General features: G+C 35.4%; 1 protein-coding gene across 20 annotated transcripts in view; it reads left to right on the top strand.

The window, feature by feature from the left end:
- Positions 1–21,399, top strand: part of PAM (peptidylglycine alpha-amidating monooxygenase) — a 132,719-nt gene that overhangs the window by 78,044 nt on the left and 33,276 nt on the right. For all 20 annotated transcript variants that reach the window (XR_006016071.1, XM_042028096.1, XM_042028106.1 and 17 more), the window contains 9 exons: positions 2,332–2,417; positions 4,081–4,164; positions 12,824–12,872; positions 13,349–13,416; positions 14,998–15,078; positions 15,183–15,259; positions 15,545–15,648; positions 18,506–18,693; positions 19,401–19,472. Coding sequence is in view for 19 of the 20 variants with exons in the window: in XM_042028096.1 (XP_041884030.1) it covers positions 2,332–2,417; positions 4,081–4,164; positions 12,824–12,872; positions 13,349–13,416; positions 14,998–15,078; positions 15,183–15,259; positions 15,545–15,648; positions 18,506–18,693; positions 19,401–19,472 (809 nt within the window). In the remaining variant the exon portion in view is untranslated. The remainder of the gene's footprint in view (positions 1–2,331; positions 2,418–4,080; positions 4,165–12,823; positions 12,873–13,348; positions 13,417–14,997; positions 15,079–15,182; positions 15,260–15,544; positions 15,649–18,505; positions 18,694–19,400; positions 19,473–21,399) is intronic.

Genomic DNA, 21,399 nt, shown 5'->3' with positions numbered 1-21,399 from the left:
ATTTTTTGTTTGTTAAATTTTTACGTTTTAGTAGCTCCCTGCATTTCAATCTGTTTATCTTATCTCTTCTTTGCAATCTCCTCTAGGTTTGTTTTTTCCTGAAAACTTGATGTTTCAAGATTATAATTGATGGCTAAATGGGAGAGTTGACCATTTTTTAAACAAAATGAAAGAGCAGTGTCTGTATTTCATCTTTGTCCCCTGCTGTCTTCCCCCTCCATTCTGGTAGCATCTCAGGAAGACAGTTTGAAAACAACCTGCACAGGTTTTTTCCTAATTAATGTGTTCTTAGAAATACTGTGGTATAAATAAAGACTGTCTGGCCCAAAGTGTGGTGGTAAAGCTGTGACTGTGCTTAAAGTTCCTTCTGGCATTCCTCCTAAACAATCTCTTCAACACATTTCCAAATCGTGCAGCTCAATACCGGGTTAGATCTCTGAAGTCTCTTGAGTTTTTTGTATAGTAGCAGTGGGAAGCTGCATAGTTTTCAGCTGCAGCTGCATCTATCAAAACATTTCACTTACTCTGAGGTAAGTTTTGATTGTCCTTTGGGATGTGGGTGTGTTTGAAGGGGAAGGTGACCAAACTGTTAGTTATGAAGGTCTAGAAATACATGTTGTGAGTATAACTACTATAAAAGAAGTGGTGTGTTCCCTTTTCTCTTGATGCTTTCATGATTATAGCAAAGCTTTCATGAAATAAATACAGTAGCTATGCTGCAATAAGGCTCACTGGGATCAAAGAAGTACATAATGTCCTGCTGAGGTGGTTTGAAATACATGCCAGAAGAGCTGGTTATCTCTGAGAGATACCTGGAAAGCATCATCATCATTTGCACATATGGCTCAGCCATCCGTAACAGGAACATGATTGAGCCTTCATCTGCTAGATGTCCTGGTCTTTTATGCTCTTCCTCACACTGTGTGGCACTCTGTTTTCCCCAGAATTTCAGGTGACTGAAACCATGCCTTACATATACAAAGGTTTTCCCAGGTGTCTTTTTACAAGCAGTGATAAACAGAGCAGGGGATGTACCATTTTGGTCTAGAATGAAATACTGGCATTGGTGCCAACCTTCATCACATCTGGTTTGGGTCAGTTGATGTAGTCTGAATAGTTTCAGGGTGAGGCTTTCTAAAAGTCTTACTGTGTATGCTGCACCTGTGGAATGACTTCTACACTCTGTGCTCAGGGCCGTGGATGGTTTGCCTTTGGAAGAAAGTACAAATACACCCTGTAAATAAACCTCTTCCCTAATTCAGGATCAGGAGGGAGAAGTGTATTCTAGGTGGGTGTTTGGAAAGCTCCTTAGGGTCCCTTGTTCGATTATCCATGTATATGGTCATGCAGCCTACACCCACATATGTGCCTTCTTGGATGTGGTCAAGGTACATTGTGCTGTCTGTATACTGTGTCTGGCCTTTTACAGATTTGGTAGTGTCTGTGCCTCAGGTTTACCAGCTCTTGCAGATTTAAGATGTCTAAAATTTATCAGTCTTCGGGAGTCTTTCATTCTTCACCCTCAGTGTCTCCTACAAGGTGCTAGCCGCAGAGGCTAGGGACGACTCAAGCTCTCAGTTACTGTAAATATTTGTGACCTGTTTGTGGCCTGTTACTTGGCAAACTCTTCTTTTTTCTTTTTGTTTTCCCTTGGGTTTTTGGTTTGTATTTTTTTGGTTAGTTTGTTCGGGATTTTTTTTGTGATTGTTTCTTTTTTGTGTGTGTGCGTGTATGTGTGTGATTTTTCTATTTTGAAAAACAAGAAATCGTGCAGTGGAATAAAAATTAACATAAAGCAATGAGTTTAAATTAAGTACAGGGAAGAGCGTGAGTGCCTCCTATCTGTGGGTTCATATACAGCCTCCTGTCACTTTTTGGGATGATTTTAAAATGAATTTTAAATAACCAATTTTATGCTGAAGCTTTGATGTCTTGTGGGGTTTTTTTCTGCTTTGTGCCTGAGTCCTGTCCCTCTTTGTAAATGTGGCAGCCACTGTCATTTTGTATCACTTGAGTCAATAATGCTAGAAGTTTTCATACAGTTCATTACCATAAAAGGTTCCTTCATTTTTCCCATCACTGGTTAATAGGCTGACAGAGCCCATCAGAGCTGTCCAACACTGCCTTAAGGTGAAGGGAGGAAAAAAAAGGTGGAACATCTACCAATATCTCTGAAAGCACTCTATATTAAAAGAGCTGTGTTTAATCAGCATACATTCAAAAACATCTTCATAGATCTTAAAATGAGTGGTTTTGCATGTAACTCACCTGCTGGTTTCTGATTTCAAAATTTTAAAAGTAATATTCCCTTTTCTTTCTTCATACTTTTAGGGACTGTGATGAAGGAACATGCAAAGATAAATCGAATATTTTGTATGCTTGGGCAAGAAATGCTCCACCCACCAGGCTGCCCAAAGGTATTGGCCCTTTAATACTGAGTTCTTGTGTGCAGGGGCAGGGGAAAAAGGAGGACATGGAAGTAAGCACCTGTCATATCTGGGAACATCCTGTAATATTTTCATTATGTCTAACTGATAGCAACTGTATAAACATCAACCTCATTAACTATGAAATGTATTATGCTAGCTAATATACTTGCGGGTTTTTGTCATTCTGTTTGCTATACCATTTTGGGTTTCTGTACGGGTAAAAAAGGCTGAGGGAGAGATAACTATCATAATATAATGTTTATTATTATATAGCATTAATCTTGCATTTCCTACTACGTGTTACTAGAAGGTTACCACTTATGTACTTTCAGTAGCACACAAACTACATGAAAATATTTTTGCTTGTTTTTGAAGGCACAGACAACTTCAATCTAAACATTGAATTTTTTCTGTTTAAAGTATACATTGGCAATTTAATGAGTTTTTCATTTTTTGATGCTTTGATGCAGTTGAGCAACATGCTTGTATACCCATTTTCTTGCATGATAGACAACTCTGCTGAATTAAATCAAAACAGGGAGAAGTGCTTCTTTGTAATAACCACTAAGGGTCTTAGAAATATCTACCATCTGTATAGCCTCAATCTGAAAATATCTTGAATTTTGAGTGTTTTTTCTTTCATCTTTTGCTGCCCATTTTCAAAGCCAGGAACCAATATCATGAAAATGTTTTGGTTTTTTTTAATAATCCATTTACGCACTTAACAACATGAATATTACTTGATTTGGTTATCAGAATGTAAAGTTTAAAAAAATTGTTAAAATGGAGGATTATTTAAAAGTTTTGTACTTGGAGGATTCTGTGGAAGTTTTGGTGTTAAACCCCAGCTAGTAATGCTTTCCTTGTTGGTAAGCTGTGCAAAAATACAAGGTTTGTAGGGAGTATTCACAAAGATGCCTCATTTGTGCACAGAGGCTGCAGTCCCATTTGTAAGTTGGCTTTGCCTGTTACTGTGGGATTCTCTGACCAAATACAAAGCAATTGCTTTCTCTGCTTCTTTTAAAAAGTGTTCATTGTAGAATTGCTTTAGAGAAATCCCTTTCTGATAACTGGAACTTCATTATTTCAAATTATTTCAAGCTTCTCTATTGTGTTTTGTGCCCGTGCTTGCTTCTCTCATCAAGTAACATAGCTGCATAATTTCCTCAAGATTTTTTCTGCATGTAATATTTATTTAAATCTAAAAATATTTTACTGCGGATCTTTTTTTCTTATCAGTCTCAATGTCTTCTTAGTAAGTTAGTGTTAATTAGTTTGTATCATGCAGAGTTTGTTCCACCAAATCTTACGTGGATGACAAAACTTCATTTTTATTTAAATTTTTATAAAAATTTTTATAAAATCTGTATTAATATTCTTTGATTGAGAGGGTTCTCTTCATAAAGCAGATATGTATTATTAATTAAGTTATGGTTATTTAACTTAATTAATTAAGCTTCTTGATCTGTTTGGGATCATGGGCTGGTGGTTTTCCTGGGTTTCAGGACAAAGTTCACTTCAGTGGTGTCTGAAATTTTCAACCCCTTCACTCTTAGCCATTAAAGTGATTCGTATTTTTTTATGTGGTCAGTGATGGTGAATTATCTTACATTTTATTGTTTCTGAAAACAATACATTTTACTTCTTTTAGGTGTTGGATTCAGAGTTGGAGGAGAAACGGGTAGCAGATACTTTGTTCTCCAGGTACACTACGGAGACGTTAGTGCATTTAGAGGTATGCATTTTGGAAATTTGCTCTGTAAGTTGTATCAGCTACAGCATCAAAAATATTTACCTCTGGAAAATAATTTTTCTGTTAGTGCCATTTGCAAAGATCAGTGGGCATATTTGTAATACAATTTGTATATTAACTTGACTTTATAAACTTGATTTATCACTATAAATATTTGAAAGGTGAACACCTTTTTTTTCCCCTCAAGAAATGTGGAGCAAATGATTTAAAGTAATCAAGAAGCAGATTAATAATTTTAAGTTTGGGGGAGAAAGTTGAGGTTTCCATATATCATTCAGCATTTTCTTTAATCAAGTTGAAACAAAGAGGTGTGAACACACTTAACCTGTCATTTTACTTGAACAGATTATATTTACTGGCCAATCTGTCATGGTATTTGTGTTTGGAAAAAATGTAATTCATGGAGACAATGTATTTTTTGTTTATTTGTTTGGCTTGGTTTTTTGGTTTTTTTTAAAGATGAAACACTCATTTCAAGCATAGCAATATGCTTATACTTGTCATTGAATGTTTCACAGAATCACATAATGGTTGAGGTTGAAACAAACCTTTGGAAGTGATCTGGTCCATTCCCTTCCTGCTCAAGCAGGGCCACATGCAGCCTGTTGTCCAGGCCCATGTCCAGGTATATTCAAGGGTAGAAACACCATAGGGCAACATCTGCCAGTCCTCAGTCACCCACACAGTGAAAAAGTTTCCTGATGTTCAGCGAGAGCCTCCCATGTTCCAGCATGTGCCCATCACCTCTGGTCCTATAACTGAGCACCACTGAGAAGAGCCTGGCTCCCTGTTCTTTGCACATTCCCTCCTGATCCTTCTCTTCTTTAGGCTGATGAGTGCCAGCTCTCCCAGCCTTTTCTCATAGGAGAGATGCTCCAGTCTCTTCATAATCTTTGTGGCCCTTTGCTGGACACTGTCCATGTTTTTCTCACACTGGGGAGCCCAGCACTGGACACAGAACTCCAGGTGCGGCCTCATCAGTGCTGAGCAGAGGGGCAGGATCCCCTTTACTGACCTGCTGGCCCTGCTTTGGCTGATGCAGCACAAAGCACCATCTGCCTTCTTTGCAGCAAGGGCACACAGCCAGCTCACACTCAGCCTGAGGACCCCCAGGTCCTTTGGTGACAAGCTGCTTCCTAGCTTTTTGTTGCCTAGGGTTGTACCTTCCCACATGCACAGGTCTTCCAAGGCAACTTGGCACTTCCCCTTGCTCTTCATGAGGTTCCTGTCAGCCCCTCTCTCCAGCGGGTCCAGGTCCCTCTGGATGGCAGCACAACAGTCTGGTGCATCACACACTTCCCCCAGTTTGGTGTCATCTGCAATTGCTGAGGGTGCACCTGCCCCATCATCCAGGTCATTAATGAGGATGTTGAACAGGACTGGAGCTCAAGTATTGATTCCTGGGCTATACTGCTAGTTGCCATCCTCCAACTAGAAAATCATTCAGCTGGTGTTCAGTCCACCTCAGTGCTCATCCAGACCATATAATGAGCTGGGATTTGGGAAATTTGAATTTCATTAATTCACATTGACATATTGGTGGTGATTTTTGGGGATTATTTAATTCATTTATTTATTTGTTTATATTTCATGTTGTACTTTGTTCTTTAAAGCGCCTTGTTCAGACATCTTTTGAGGTGCATGTATTCTTGCTTTTACTCTGTAAATCGCATCCTGTGTGGAGGTTTTCAGTTACGGCCTCTATGGTCATCAAGAGCAAAAAATGTGTGGGTTGTCATTCCCATGGAATTCATCCATCATACATTACTGCTGTGGGATTTAAACAAGAATGTGAAGATCCTCGTGGCCTAAGTGATAATGAAAATGTTGGGCTTGAAAGAAGAGAAAGCTGAAAAAGAACAAAAAAATTAAGGGAGGAATATGCATTACAACAGTAGGTCAAGCTATGCCTGTGGCCTCTCTGTCCTTCTGTGGTATCATGATAAATGATCCACAGACTCTACTTGGTTTAGATTGGAGAAGTTACCAGGTAGGTGCAGCTTCCCAATGCCATGCAGCCTCTCTTCTGTGCATCTCTGGCAAGGTTTGGGCAATACTTAGCTAGAATTTTAAGCAGCACTGTCTGAAGCAGAAGGTATGGTTTCTGCCATGACATGAAGATATAATATGGCTTAATGGCAGTATTGGTAGAGGATGAGGAAGGAATAAACTGAGGGTGCCACCACTGTTTGAGAGCATATTTGCAAATGTGCACAACTGAAATTGAAAGAATTGATTTTCATGAGGAGTTCAGATGGACCCTTACAACCCTTGGGATTCTTTGCCTGCTAAAATCCTGAATAATTAAAGTAGCAAACCTCTAAAGAGACCATATTCATTGACAGCCTGCTCTTCATTATTGCTTGGGGACATTGAGAGTTCTCACTGTTTGAGAGTTCTCACTGTTCATTTTCACTCTTAAGTATAATATATGAGTATATAGTTATTAAAAAAAGAAACAAATGAGCTCAGTAACCGTCACTGCACACTAGTTGAGAATGTCTTTGGAAATTTTTATTAACAACTTGACTTGTTAGTCAAAGCTTCTATTCAACCCAGTTGCATACACAGAGAAACTGCAGTGAAAGAAATTATCACCTGAAATTAAAATATCGTTTTACACCCCCAGCAGACCCTCTGCAGTAGACTTCCTTATTTTTTGCCTGGAATATATGTGCAGGACTTAGAAATGCCATAGATATGAGCCTGCAAAATTACGAAGTTTAAGAAGTGTGGACTGATAGAATTATGATGTAGGAGTGTGTCATGAGTGTCCACCAGTGTCATGAGTGTGACAGAATGCCCTCCCATTTTTCAGTGCTTTTTGCTTGGTAGTCTGTGATCATATTTTTAAAGTAAAAAATCTCTCTTTTTCTGCCATTTGTGAGAAAAAGTGTTTTTAATATCTCCTACCTGTGAAAATTCCAGTAGAGAAAAATGTAATGTAAATCTAATAAAATGTCCTAAACCTTCACAGTAGTGTTCAAAGATATTCAATGCATAATCTTCAACTAGTTTCACAAGTATTTTTAAATTTCAGGAATAACCTAAAGGTATTTTTCTTGTAGTGAGATGTCTGTTGATAACCACAGCTCATCAAAGCATAAGAATACAGTCATTGAAATTTGTGTGTAAGCACATGCAGTTGTTGCAATTTAGAACAGAAGATAAATGATGAAATATGCTCAGTTAACTTGTCATTCTTTCAGTAGTACATCAAAGATTCCAAATTGTTCAGAGTTCTGACTTACAAGAAATTGCAAATATAAAATATTTGACTTGCTGTAGTAAGATATTTATGTATTAGCACCCAAATCTATTTCCTATCAATTCTGGGGGGAAAAAATGCCATAGTTAAAATCATCAACTCTCATGTTCAACTCTTTCTAAAAAGAATATTTTTCATTTCATTAACCAGGTAGTAAATGAATTCACTTTCCATCCCTTCTTACCTATAATCCTGAGCTAAGAATGCATATGTAGATACACACTTTCTGCTAAGATAAGAAAATAAAACTTACTGTACCTTGTGTAAAGTAAACATATTAAAATTTAGCTGGAGAACCAAAAATACATTCTACAAAAAAATGTGTAAAGAGCCATCTTAGAAAAATATTCATTTCCCTGTTTCATTTTCTTTGCGTTTTATATTGTAAAAGCAAAAATTATTGTGGAGTTATGTCTAATAATGGATACAGTTATGTAACAATTAAAAAGTTGTCAGAAATTTGTCTGCCTTTTTATATATTCATAAGTGTTTATAGTTCAGATTCAAATTAAAGTAAATCTAGCCATCTTTAGGTCTGTAAAGGGACCCAGTCAGCTTTGAACTTAGGCTGTAGTGATACGCAGTGCAGTTGTCACCGTGGTCTTGTTTTATTCTTCTATGTAAGCACCTTTGAATCTGAATTTTAAAAAACGTGGGTTTTTTTCTAATCCCTAGAATGTTTTTTTTCCTTCACTTTGTGTAACAAAGACTAACGTTGTTTCTAATCTGCCATATTATTCTCTTACTCCTTTCCAGCATGTGTAAGAATATAATTGCTATCCTCAAGAATCAGTGTTTAAAAGTTATCAGTGATAGGTCTTTTAGCTGTTCTGTATGGAAGGTTTTCACATTTTGTCATTTGTATATGTGCAACTGTTGCATTGTTTGAAGCAATTTATAATTTTTTGTCAATATTTTTAGAGCAAATTTATGGGGAATTCTTGGATCTCTGTTCAGCTTTGGTTTTTTTTCATTCCCTTTCCTGTTCTCTCTCTTTTGTCGCACAGTGAACAATATTGCATTCTCAGCTTCTTCTTTTAATCCCCACCTTTTCACTGATTTATTTCTCCTTGCTATCACTCCCTGCAAGAATTATGTTACCCACATTACATATAATAACATAGATGGACCTGCTTTTCTGAGTGAGGTGTAGGGTTCTTAGTTTTGTCTTAGGGTTTGTTTTTTTTGGTTGGGGAGAGTAACTAGTTTTGGCCACCAAGTTAGTAGATCTTAAAAAGATGTTTTTCCTCATAAGCATGTGAATTGTATGTTGTCATTTGAACATTATTCTAGACATTAGATTCAATGGCCTTCTCTTTGATACTCTCTTGAATCTGCTAGTGTCTTGAATAAAGTTAGCTTTACATATTCACAGAGATTCATGGCTATGATATAATATTATTTTAGCAAATCGGTCATCTCTGACCTTTATGAGGTCTTCATATGTTAAAAAATTTATATTGAACCAGGATCAACAATTGTTTGCCTCCTTTCTTTTTGGAAAGTAAGTTCTGAAAATGTCACTAGGGAGTCTGTGTTTGCATTTTGTTTTTCACAGATTGAAAAAAGGTAGAATTTTACTGAATTGATATTGGGTGAGTGGATAGATCAGCAAGTGCAAACACCTTGACTTACATGAGAAAAAAAAATTAAGGTAGTTTCATGTATCAAATATTAGATACCAATATTGAATGCAATATACTGAACTTGTCTCATGCTTCACTGGGACCTCAAGTTCATTTTTGTGCTGCATGTCTTTGCTTTTTAAATATAACTTGTAGAAAGTTACTTCCCCATGGGCATTAGCTTTGGAATTGCCTTTCTCAGAGGTTGTGCTTACCTTTGAGGCTACTTATTTTGAATGAAGCAAAGCCAGTTCTGAGCCTGTGTATGGAGATTCAGGTACAAATCAAGTGCTGACTTTGAAATAACAAGGGGTTTGGAGCTTCATAAAATTTGCCATTCTGTTACAGTGAAAGCTTGTAAGTATTCTAGTCACGTATGAGTACTACACTGTTCCTATGAAATACTAGAAGTAGAGCAATGAAGAAGCTGAATAAATAGTTTGAGCAGAGTGCTCAATAATTTATAACATGCTCAGAGCGCAAAGAAAATAGGTTTTGAAGAGTGTTTGTTTTTATGAATAAAAAACCATGCAATTTTAAGCATCTAGGAAGTCCTAGAAGTCTCAATGTCTGTGGCAGATTGTCATGCATGTAATTAAAGAGTTCAGGACTGTAGATCAGGATAGACAGATTAGCAGAAAGTCTGTCAGACTTGCTTCAGAAATTCTTAGCAAAATCAGCTTACAGAAGGAGAGTGTTTCTCTTTAGGATAATTTGCCTTCATGTCAGGTGCATTTAATTTGAAAAACTGTTGAGTATTTCTGATATTTGAGATATTTCTTCTAGAAAACATTATAAACAGGGGTAGCATAGGTGATTCTTTTTAACTAATTTAAACATTTATTGCCAGTTAAACTTGGAATGGTCATTCCAATGTTGTCATGCACAATTTTTAAAAATTAAATACTTAAAATATGAAGCCGGTTTAACATGCACCATTGGCTTTGTTTGACATGGGTAAATAAAAGCAGAGAATATTTAATATGATTGCGTTATATTTGCACAGAACACAAAAGACATACACGAGCACAACTTCAGTATTTATTTCAGTTGGAAACTCTGCATAGACAATTTGCTTTCATTTGAACCTACTTTCTGAAGTATATAAAAATGCATTTTCCAGTCTTTGTCATATGGCAAATAGTAGCTAGTAGCTTCTTTGTCCCAGAGCAGTGCTTATTTACTGAATAGCTGAAACAAGGAAATCAAAGTAGTTAGATAAGCTGGACAAGCTTAGGTCAGATAGTGAAGCTTGAAGAGAATTTGCAAAAGGGAAGTGGCATGATCTCACTGTGGTCAGCGTTCTTGGGTGAAGTGTTTCGAGCTTTGAGTGTTTCAGAGAGGTGAACTGAAGGAAGAAGAAGCAGGGAAACATCAGTTCCAGCATCCCTCTGTAGTTGTTAGAAAAACATTTACTTCAGTTATGGCTAAATGTATCTACAAACAGAATTATAAAGCACTGTAGGAATTTCTGAAAGGTTTAGACTAATGTATCCGTCCATTTTTTCACTCTTAACACAGCACTGCAGATCAGATACTTGTGCCAGAAGTTCATTTATGCTTCCCCTGATACTGATTTAGATGGTTGCCTTATATAGTAGCAATTAGAAGTTTCCAGCTATCTTCAGTTCATTTTTAAATTGCTCTATTTAGATGAAAATGCTGATTAAAATTTTTTCTGTGCTCTGAAAATTCAGATTGTTTCAAAATACTTTAATATTGCCAATCTGAAATGTGTTGGAATTTTTTTCCTTCCTCCTATGGTGCTACTCTTAAAGAGACACTGTGACGTAAGGACTAAATTTTTCAAATATGAAATTACTTTGATGGTTTGGGGATGATTTTGCAGCAGTGTTCAAAAGATAGAATAGTGATGTTTTCAAATAAAATTCCAAAACTGAGAGACTTAATATCACTGATTGCATTTTGAATTTTATAATTTTATTTCTTTAAGTAATAATATTCTGAAAGGAAGCAAGCGTTTTCCAATTTCCATTGAAATTGATGTAGTGCAGAGTTCTAACTATACTAAACTTATAAAAAACTGAGTTCTGCAGCATCACCTGTGTTATATAAATAACAAAAATTTAGTTTGAAATTAGGAGGGTGGAGCAAAAGACACTTTACAAAGACCTTTGTAGCAAACACTGAGGTATTGAGATTGTGAGTGAAGCTGCCTGCTGGGAGAGGATGAACAGTATATAGGTATCTTGAACTTTTTCTAAAACCATTGACAAATAGTTGAATTTAATTTTCTCTTGAATATTTTCTTACCATTCCCCTTCTTTTTTCCTAATAGCTTATTCTTTTTGGCACTTCTGGATTCTTGATTTGGCCATTTGGAAGAAACATTTATTTCCTGTAAATGAAAACTAGTGCATGATCTGGAATGGTACTTACTCAATGCAAGTACATTTGTAGGTAGTCTTGATGAAAGAGCTACTGTTCTTATTTTTCTTTTCTGTGTACAATGAAGACTTCCCTTTTCTGTCGCTATTTTTAAAGGTACAACTGTTGTATACTGATTCAGATTTTTAAATCCAAAAGTATTTATTGGGATGCACAGAGCTGGAGTAACTAAGAATTTGTAGATGCCATGATGATGAGCATTATGAGAACCCAGTGAAATTGTGTTAGCAACTATTTCACTTGAATAACAAATACATTAGTTTACAGATCTACATTGTGAACATACTGAAAACAAATTTTAGCGAATTCTACTATCAGTAATGGTGAAAAACAAACTGATTATTATCCCTTAATAGTGAGATGTGGTGTGACGGAAATAGCTAGCATCTGAAAAACTGAACTGGTAGTTTTTACTCTGTCAAGTTTCCCTGTGTTGTCCCACTCTGCTCATTGTCCTTTATTCTGTTCAAATGTACTACTTTTTCAGTTTGGAATCTGGCTATTGATGGGAGGAAAAACTCTCAGAAGTTACCACTTGTCACCAGATCCATAGCTACTCTGCTCTCATTCTTACCTGAAACATACACTGTTGGAGGATATTTTTTTAGAATGTTCTGCTTACTTGCTTTGGAGTTAGATCCATCTTCTAGCTACAGCTCTTATTGCTATAAACCATAAGAAAAAGAAACTTGCTTAAAAAGGAACAAAGATTGAACTCCCAGATGACCAACTATAATTGAGTAACTATCAAGACAACTGGGTCATTAAATTAAAATGTCAAACACATCAGCTAATGATGATACAGTACACTGACAAATGAATCATCTATTTTTACTTGCCTTCTAGCATATCCAATTTTAAGCAGAATTGCTGTCTGTATTGGTATATCAGGTTCACCTGATGACTTTTATTAGAAGGATTTCTGGCAGCTGCATTATTAGTGGCTAAAATCATTGCTTTTCATAAATCTTTCATTTTTCTAACTTTGATCAAAATATAAATTTGTTTGAAACAAAACTACTTTTTCTGCTAGTGTAAACATGATACTGTTTCATTTCCCAGATACTAGTTCATAGAGATCTACATTTTCTAATACAGCAGTTTTCATCCACCAAAGTTTTTTTTCTGTATTAGGATTGCTACATATGCAGTACTGAGGTGTTCAAGTTCGAGCAAATTTGACTAGTATTTTCACAGTATAGCAGTTTTACTGCACACAGTAAGATTAAAACGTGTTCTGTCTTCTGGTATTTTTTACACACCAGAAAAATCTTATTTATATGTAGTAATTTGCAGGGTTTCAGTTGCTAACGATTAAACTGTTTCACAATTTGTACAGATAAACACAAGGACTGCTCTGGTGTAACTTTACATCTGACACACCAAAAGTGAGTATTTTTGAAATTGCTTACCTATATTTTTTTTCATTGGAACATAAAGTGTGGATTCCTTTGAAACCATATGAAATAAAAATAATACATACTTCACAATATTAAGAATTTCGAAGTTGTGTCATCTGTTGGCAAAAATTTTCATTTCTGCTAAGAAACTGGACATAGCTGTGCTATGAGTACCGAGTTAATCCAGTTTAAGAGCTTCATATTTAGAAGTCTGGGATGAGAACAGCAATTACACAGATGATAGCTTTGTCCTATTTCCCATACTTTGCAGAGAATGCTTTAGAAAAGGTAGCAAAAAAGGGAGGGAGAGGGGAACTGCTGTGAAACAGCTTCTTTTTCAGTACATCTGTTTCAGATGTAATCCCATGTTTAGAAATTAGTGGTGTCAAATAGTATTGCATATTAAGTCACTTGCAGTTGTGTTTTACAGACTTGTTTACCAGAGCTTGGGTTTTGCATTTCAGGCAGCCTTTGATTGCTGGAATGTATCTTATGATGTCTGTGAACACGGTCATACCACCAGGCGAGAAAGGTGAGTCATCATTTTACGAAGTGATTGTATAATTTCAGCATCTGATCTATATTTATTGCTTATTGTGTAAGAAAATTTGGCAGAGGCTTGATGATATGTAGATGGACAAACTAATTATTTGATTGATTGAACAAATGATGGGAAAAATAGTTATGTTTAAGATTGTATCCTATTTCCCTATGACTACATCAGTAAAGGCAATCAATGCTGTATAAACACAATATTGTACAACTAATAACGACTATTTCTTTAATTTATTTTCATCTTAATATTTTACAAAAAATGCCCTACCTATTTTCTAATTCCTCCTCTCCCCTCTAAAAAGCCATAAACTGTTTTGCACTCTGCTTCATCTGTATTTGTCATTCATGATATTTGTGATCTACTAAGACTTCAGTTTTACAAAATTAATTTCTACCAGTAAGGAGCTGCTATTTAAGAATTTTATTCCTGTGTTCCTAGTAGGTTAAAAGGTCAAAATGCTGGAAAAAAATGGTAATAGGAAGTTTCTGAACAGTTTTTATTCAGAATCCTGAATTCTATGTGAAACTCAGCTTGGAACTCCCAATATCCTTTATTCCAGTTAGCATAGACTGTTCTGTTTAAGGAAGTTGAACACTGACTTTACTCTGCTATACCAAAATTTTAAAGTAGATAACCAAGAACACCATTTGTCCCATTCACAGCTAGCTGCCTAAATAGGATGAGGTGGTTGACTGCTCAGCTCACTCCAACTGTTTAGTGAATTCAGCAACTTGAAACATTCTTAAATTTGAATTGAAATGAAAAGTATTTTGCTCTCCAACATGAAAACATACCAAATTAATCCCCCACTGCCTCCAAGCATATTAGATCAGTGTAGGAATTTAATTTTACAACTGGGAGGGTGAGGGAAAAGGGCAAACAGTTCTGTGGTTGCTGATAACTGCGTTCAGTCAAATTTACAGCCCTTAAGTGGAGCGTGAAATTTGTTAAAACAGGAAATGTGGAGATATCTCTCAGAAAGGCATTGGGATTTTTCTGTAGTCTCTTCCTTAGGTGCTAACACAAGTACTACCCTGTAAACTTTGTTCAGCACTTCTCTGACAAAGTCTCTCGTCTAACCCTAAATTAGGTCTGGGCCTTTATAATCAAGACTTCATTGTAAATTGTATCAGTTTAAAATTATACCAGTTTATTTTAATTTTCCCCTGAGTAGACCATTTACCATAGTTGTGTTTATGTTAAGCATCCCTCAACATAGTCTGTAAGTAAATGTATTACTGTATTTTGTTAAATAGCAGTATTGTTTATCAGAAGAAGTTCTTCTGGCTTTCAGCCAGAAAGATTTTATATGTATGGCAGCTGAGTAAGTAATTTTCAAGTAACCTGCACTATATTTTATTAGTTTTTCTTTGCAGATGTCTTGAGATGGACACTGCAGAAGTATAAGATATTATCTATTATCTTTTGAAATCATCTGTTGTCCAGTATAGGTATACTTTTTGTAAACCATGCTGAATGAAGTACAGTAATTCAGCTTTTCTCTATTTGATAAATGATCTGTTTGTCATTGTTTATTGTCATTGTTTATTTTCACAGTGGTTGATGCAGACATTGCCTGCCATTACAAAAGGTCTCCAATGCACCTTTTTGCCTACAGAGTTCATACACACAGACTAGGTAAGAGTAACATAGGAATATCAAATACTTAACAGAAAAATGTTGGCACTGCAATGTATTTTTTTAAGTACATCTCACTTCTCATGCATATTGATATCTTATAGGTAAAGTAGTGAGTGGATACAGAGTGAGAAACGGTCAATGGACATTGATTGGTAGACAGAGCCCGCAACTACCACAGGTTGGTTGGATTCTTTCTTTTAGTTCAGAATGTAAATTTTAATTATCTTTGTTTCAAACTGAGAAGCTGAATTGGAAATCACATGTCCACAGATTTACGTCATGGTATTTCCACTGGTTATGTGCTGTTGTGCTCCTGGAAGTGAATATTGCTAAGTATTACCACAGTTAGATTATGATGCAAAAGTCATTTCAGAGATATAGCACTGTCTTTCTCATCAGTGTCTATTGACACAGAGAATATGAAGCACTTTCACTGATTGTAGTGAATCATCCTTTCTTTCAGGCATTCTATCCCGTGGAATATCCAGTAGATGTTAGCTATAATGATATCCTAGCAGCCAGATGTGTGTTCACTGGGGAAGGCAGAACTACAGAGACACATATAGGGTAAATTTTATTTATTTGCTCCATTTCCTAACTCTTTTTTCTGGGGTATTTGTTATATGTAGAAATGTTTTTGTTTCATGTCTTCTTCCAAGGTAATTCTAAGAAACAATTTCTATCAGAATGTTTTGTTACGCTGTCTGGTCTCCTTAAGATTTAACTCTACACAATGTTCATTGATGTTACTTACATGAATATTCACTTTGCTGAAGTGTTCAGAACACTTCTGAAGTGAAGCTAGGCTGCCAAACAACTTACTCAGATGTTGGGCTGATCTGTTCCTACAGAAGGATTCAGAATATCAATTCTAGAAAATATATTTTTTAGTATATTGACATTATTAACTGTTTAAAGTGAAATAATAAGGCTTCACAATTGTCTCTGTTATTTCAGAAAGAAAATTTATAGAAGCTTATAAAATTCTGATATTTTGACCTGTGGCAAAATCTAGCCTTAAAAAATCTGGACTAATACTGCAATTACCTTTTTTCAGTGTAAAAATATACAGGCTTTTATAAAAAACAATCAAACCAGAAATGACTATAATAATAAATAGGAAAATCTGAACTGTGTTAGTCACTGATGCTATTCAGCTGCAGGTGACAGACACAGCCCTGTAAGATCAAGAGGACAAATATAGCTATAAAAATAGATACAATATTCATACTCTTTTAGCTGGCTCTGGTTCTCTGAACTGTAATTTAATGCATATGTGGAGATACAAAGATGACCTGTGGAAATCTCATCGTTCTGGGAGTGTGTGCTGCAGCATTCCAAGGAAAGAGATTTTTATGCACTGAGTACCCTAAGATTGCATCTCAGTAGAGGGGTAAGGATTCAACATGGATTTATCACCTTCCACTGGGCAGTTAAAATAATGATGAGTAACAGCCGGAAAATATTTTTTGTTTCAATTCAAATTGAATTTTGAGTTGAGAAGAAGTTTTTACAAATATCATGACATTAAAAACATAAAACTTTAATTCAACTGCTGACCTTTATTCAGAAGTTAAAAAAATTTGTCATGTTTCTTTAACTTTCCCCAAAGTAGTTTCTATTTGTTGAATAATCCTTACGGTTTAAGAAACAGTCTTAGGACAATTATGGTATTTTCTTTCAATGTACAAGTGTGCTTTCAGTGGGGAAACTCTCAGTACTTTTCATTACAGTATTATTATTATGATAATACGGTGTTATAATTATGATAATTATTTTACTCTTTTCATTCAGTTATTATTATTTATTTGCACTATAATATATGAATGTGCATTGTATTAATCTTGCCATATTGTTTATTAGTATTGTCATTATTATTTTTAGTATTACTATTATTTATTTATTACTATATAGTATTATTATATTTTATCACAAGTTTTGCTTTGCTTTTGGGGAGGGCAGGAGTGGGGGCAGTGAGCAACAGTACTTAACTGCCACCTGAAATTAAATCACCACAAATACTTAAACTCAGTAGTGTGTCAGGTGAAGCACAGCCTGTATAGTTTCCACATCCCGTTTTCTACTGGAGTCTTAAAGAGGAAGCAATTTCAGTGATGGATATTGGAGGTCCAACAGTGAAGTTAATGCTTTCTAAAAGCTTAAGCAGAACTTGCCCAGTCAGAGTCTCATTTTTGTGGTCTCCAAAGGATGCTAAAACTTCCAGCTCATGGAAAAATAACCAGTTCCCCTTTTGAAACAGTCTCTTCTCCCATGTTTCCCTCTCTCCCCTCTGGCTTGTGTCATTGTTGTTTCTATGGTGAATAAATGAATGCTGCAGGATGCTGCTGGAAAAGTCAGCACTGATGTCTTTTGCAAATAGCTAATAGACCACCTCTGTATTTTTTTAATGAGTGTAGGCTCACTGTTTAATTGTGAAAGCTAATTAAAAAATCTTGGTGTAAACCCCTGTATTTTATGAACATTTCTTTTAAAGTCCTAGCTTATTCATTGTCAGGATTGTAGCTCTAAACAGAAGATAGTAACCTAGAGGAAGGTTCCTCTTCTAGAGGAAGAAACAGACCACAGTTGTAAAGAGGCCATATATACTCTGCTTTACAAAGTAATATTTTTCAGAAGAAAAACTTTCTTGTGCCAGCTGTTTTTTCTGTTGAAGACAAGATTATGTAGCAGTACAGAAGAGCCACTTCTGTTTCAAGTACATGCACAACATTTATCAAAGAGCTGAATTTTGCTGGTGTTTTATCATTCCCCTTGCACTCATGTTTTTGTTACAGAAGCTTACAAACAAGTTATTCTCAAGATAACAGTGCTATGTTCTCTTTAAGACATACCTATGGTATCTAGATATGTAATGAAAATAGTTTTGCAGTATTAGAACCCATGTGATTGGGCAATAAATGAATGCGCTTGATGGGGAAAGGGGGAAGATTTGTCATAAAAAATAGCCGCTGAATGAAACATGTATGTTATTTGCAACAATTTCAAATTACATTTGTCCAAGATTTGCAGAGAAGTAAGTGAATAGTAATGTAATGAATGATATAGCTGTCATATTTCATCAGAACATGTGCACAGTTGATAACACAGTGAGAACTGTGTGGAGTATGCTGGAGAAAAGAGAAGGCAGAGCAGTTTAAATAGGTGATGCAGTTTTCTATAAAAACAAAACCAAATTGCTAGGAATTTCTGAGGTATGTGGGGATTTTGTGCACACTCATTTTCTCCAGTATAAACCAAAAGAAATTTCTGATACTCACTGCAATGCAGGTATTGCTTGTTTTAGTTTGGGACATGTAAATATTTGATTGCAGTGTTCTAGTATCCTGTTAAACAAGTTGGATGAATTAAATGAGCTACCCAGCTCATTATTTTCTAAGTGCCACATCTTTTCTGTATTGTGTAGGGGTACTGCCAATGATGAAATGTGCAACTTTTACATTATGTACTATATGGAAGCCAAGCATGCTGTCTCATATATGACCTGCACACAGAACGCAAACCCTGAAATGTTCAGAAATATTCCAAACGAGGCAAATATTCCTATTCCAGTCAAGTCTGATGTGCTGAAGATGATGCACGGACATCATGAAGGTGAAATATACTTGTAATCCATTTTATTCATGTTATGCTCACTGATGTATTTCTCTGTGTTGTTTTGATATACAAAATTTTCCTGAAGAGGTAATACAGTTCTGCATAAAATTCAAATTGCTAATTAATGAACCATCATGGGATTCCACTGTTGGTTTTGGTGGAAGTGTCTGCCATAGTATTTTGTCTGTTTCTTTCTCATGTTGTCTTCCAATTTCTAACACATTTTTACAGCTATGTGACCTGTGTGGCCTAAGGATTGGTGTCTTTTTCTATGCCAAACTTGATATTAACAGTTTCTTAATGTTTACCTTATCTTCTGTCTATTTCCTACAAAATTGTATCGTAACATTTCCCTAGTTTTCTAGATCCCACTGCCTTGTTATGGAAGGTATCAAATGTTTACATTGAACAGTAGTAGGCATATAAGTTGCAGCTGCAGTATTATCCAGAAGTAATCTTACTGTATGTCTGTGTATTATTTCTATGTACATTTTTTATTTCTATGTTTATTTTTACTTCTATCTTCTAATACAAATCTTAATTTTTTTATTCCAGTTGTTTAGTGCTGCATTGTTTGGTACAACTACTATTTGTGTATAAAAATACTAAATGTTCCTTTCCGAAGGGCGTTTTTCCACAGTAGGGAGATACTCAATTCCATTCACATGCAAAGGCTAACATCATATCCTAAATCCATTTTTCAGAAACCAAGGATAGCGATACAAGTTATTTGCTGCAGCAGGCCAAAAAAGAAGAGGCGGAGATTTTGGATCAGGGTATGTACTTGTTTATTTCTATGTCAAGTAAAGGACTCACTAATGTAAAATACTGATAAATTATATCCTGGTTTTTAATGAGTTATGAAGTTTTTAATCTGTTTATCTTTAATTGATGCAATTTGCAATGTTCTCTAAAGCTATTAGGGTTGCATGCTATATAACAAATAATAAAAAGAATTAGTTTACCACTGATCTCTAGCCTTTTGGGTAAAATTTATTAGTGCATTTTAATCTTATAAGGTTTTCCTGTTCTTTGTTTAATTAGCTAACAAAGGTTTTGATTTATTTGTATGTGCATGTATTCTCTATCTAACTATTTGGTATTAACTCCTCATTGATTTCTCAGTTTGTATTACTATGTGTATATTACGGAGTAATGTTCTTATGCCTCAATATTTGCTGTGCATGCAGCAAGTTGAGTGCAGCTGTTTAATCTTGTATTTTTTTTCACTGTATTTGTGTATATGTGCACATATGCATTAGAACTCAGGAATGTGTGTAGTACTTCGCTGGAGAAGAAAAATCTGTGACTGCTATAAAGACTTTAGAAATACTCAGAATATTACTTACGTTTCAGAAATATCTTAGACTCTACTTTAAAGTTTGTGTGAGTCATATACTGTTTGATAAATATTGCCTCAGTATCAGGATTTTTCTAGAGACTAAGGGGAAGACCTCATCAGCTACAGTTTCATACATTTTTCATTGAAGAATGTTGAGGTTCAGAGACTAAATTAAAGCAAATCTCCTTTTGACTTTAAGAAGAGCGTATGTTGGCCAGTGTTTAGAATTTTTGATAACATCTCACAAAGAGGATAGATTTTATATGTACTCTGCCATTTTTTAGAGTTAACTCAAATAATTAAGTTTTAGTTACATAAAACTAGTTTCTAGAGTGTGAAACTATCTTGAATGAAAGAACTTTGAACTATTACAAATAATATTTACAATGGCATATCTGATATTTATTGTAGTCCATTCAGGGTGTTATTTTTTAAGACAGAAAAGCAATTCAAATTTTTTAATCCTGTTTCAGAGCAGAACAAGCTATCTGCTTAAAAATTTACATCAAAATTCATGCTGACAATCTGCTTTACCCTTATGTTACCTTATTGGTAACATTGGTGCATTAGCATTTGGTCAAGGTTCTTGTTATGTGTATGTTTTATTGAATTCATTAGTGTTTGAAAAGAAGTGTTGAAAAAGGTCCTGCTGTTAAAATCCTTTTCATTTGTCTTTGAAATGTATTTTGAAGATATTTCTGCAATGCAGTCTGGTTTGCTGAGACTGCTATTTAGTATACATCCTCATCTAACCTGTTTCTATGGAAACACACAGAATTGTTTTGTTCATTTGAAATTACTTGGGTTCATGATGTGAAATACTACAACTTGGCAGTTGCTGTGAATTTCATTTTGTGTTCTTAATTGTTAGCTTAAGATAAATTCTCCCATCATTTACAGGAACCTGTCTTCAATTTTATATTGATACAGCTCTAACTTTAGTTGAATTATGTCTGAGTAAGCAAAAAAAGCAGCAGGAAAAACTAGATCAGGTTTGGTTTTATTTTTTTCTCCGAAGAGGGAAAGTTGAGTGGCTGGCTTAGAAAGTGGGTTTTGGTTCTGCAAGTGCTCCCCAGATATACTGGGGAAATCTGGAGCTGAAATGGTCTGCTAAAATGTGCCTGTAAAAATTAGCATAGAAACTGGAGTCCAGTTTTGTGGGGCAAATCAGTTTTAAGCACATTTTGCCAATTTGTCCATTTCCTCAAGTAACTTAAGTGAGTTTGCCAATATCAACCAAATTTGAACAAGACCTTAGTGTCAGGAAAATTCTACAGTTTGGAGGGAGGAAGCAGTGGACCCTACACAGAAGCACCTGCATACCTTCACAGAGGCTGAGGTCTTTATACAAATACATTCTT

This window comes from Corvus kubaryi, unplaced genomic scaffold, assembly GCF_017639235.1.
Source record: "Corvus kubaryi isolate FWS band 111438036 unplaced genomic scaffold, C.kubaryi_AGA036_p1.0 37302, whole genome shotgun sequence".
NCBI classification, from domain to species: domain Eukaryota; kingdom Metazoa; phylum Chordata; class Aves; order Passeriformes; family Corvidae; genus Corvus; species Corvus kubaryi.
Note: the sequence above shows the minus strand (reverse complement) of the source record. Positions and strands in the feature narration are given on the sequence as shown.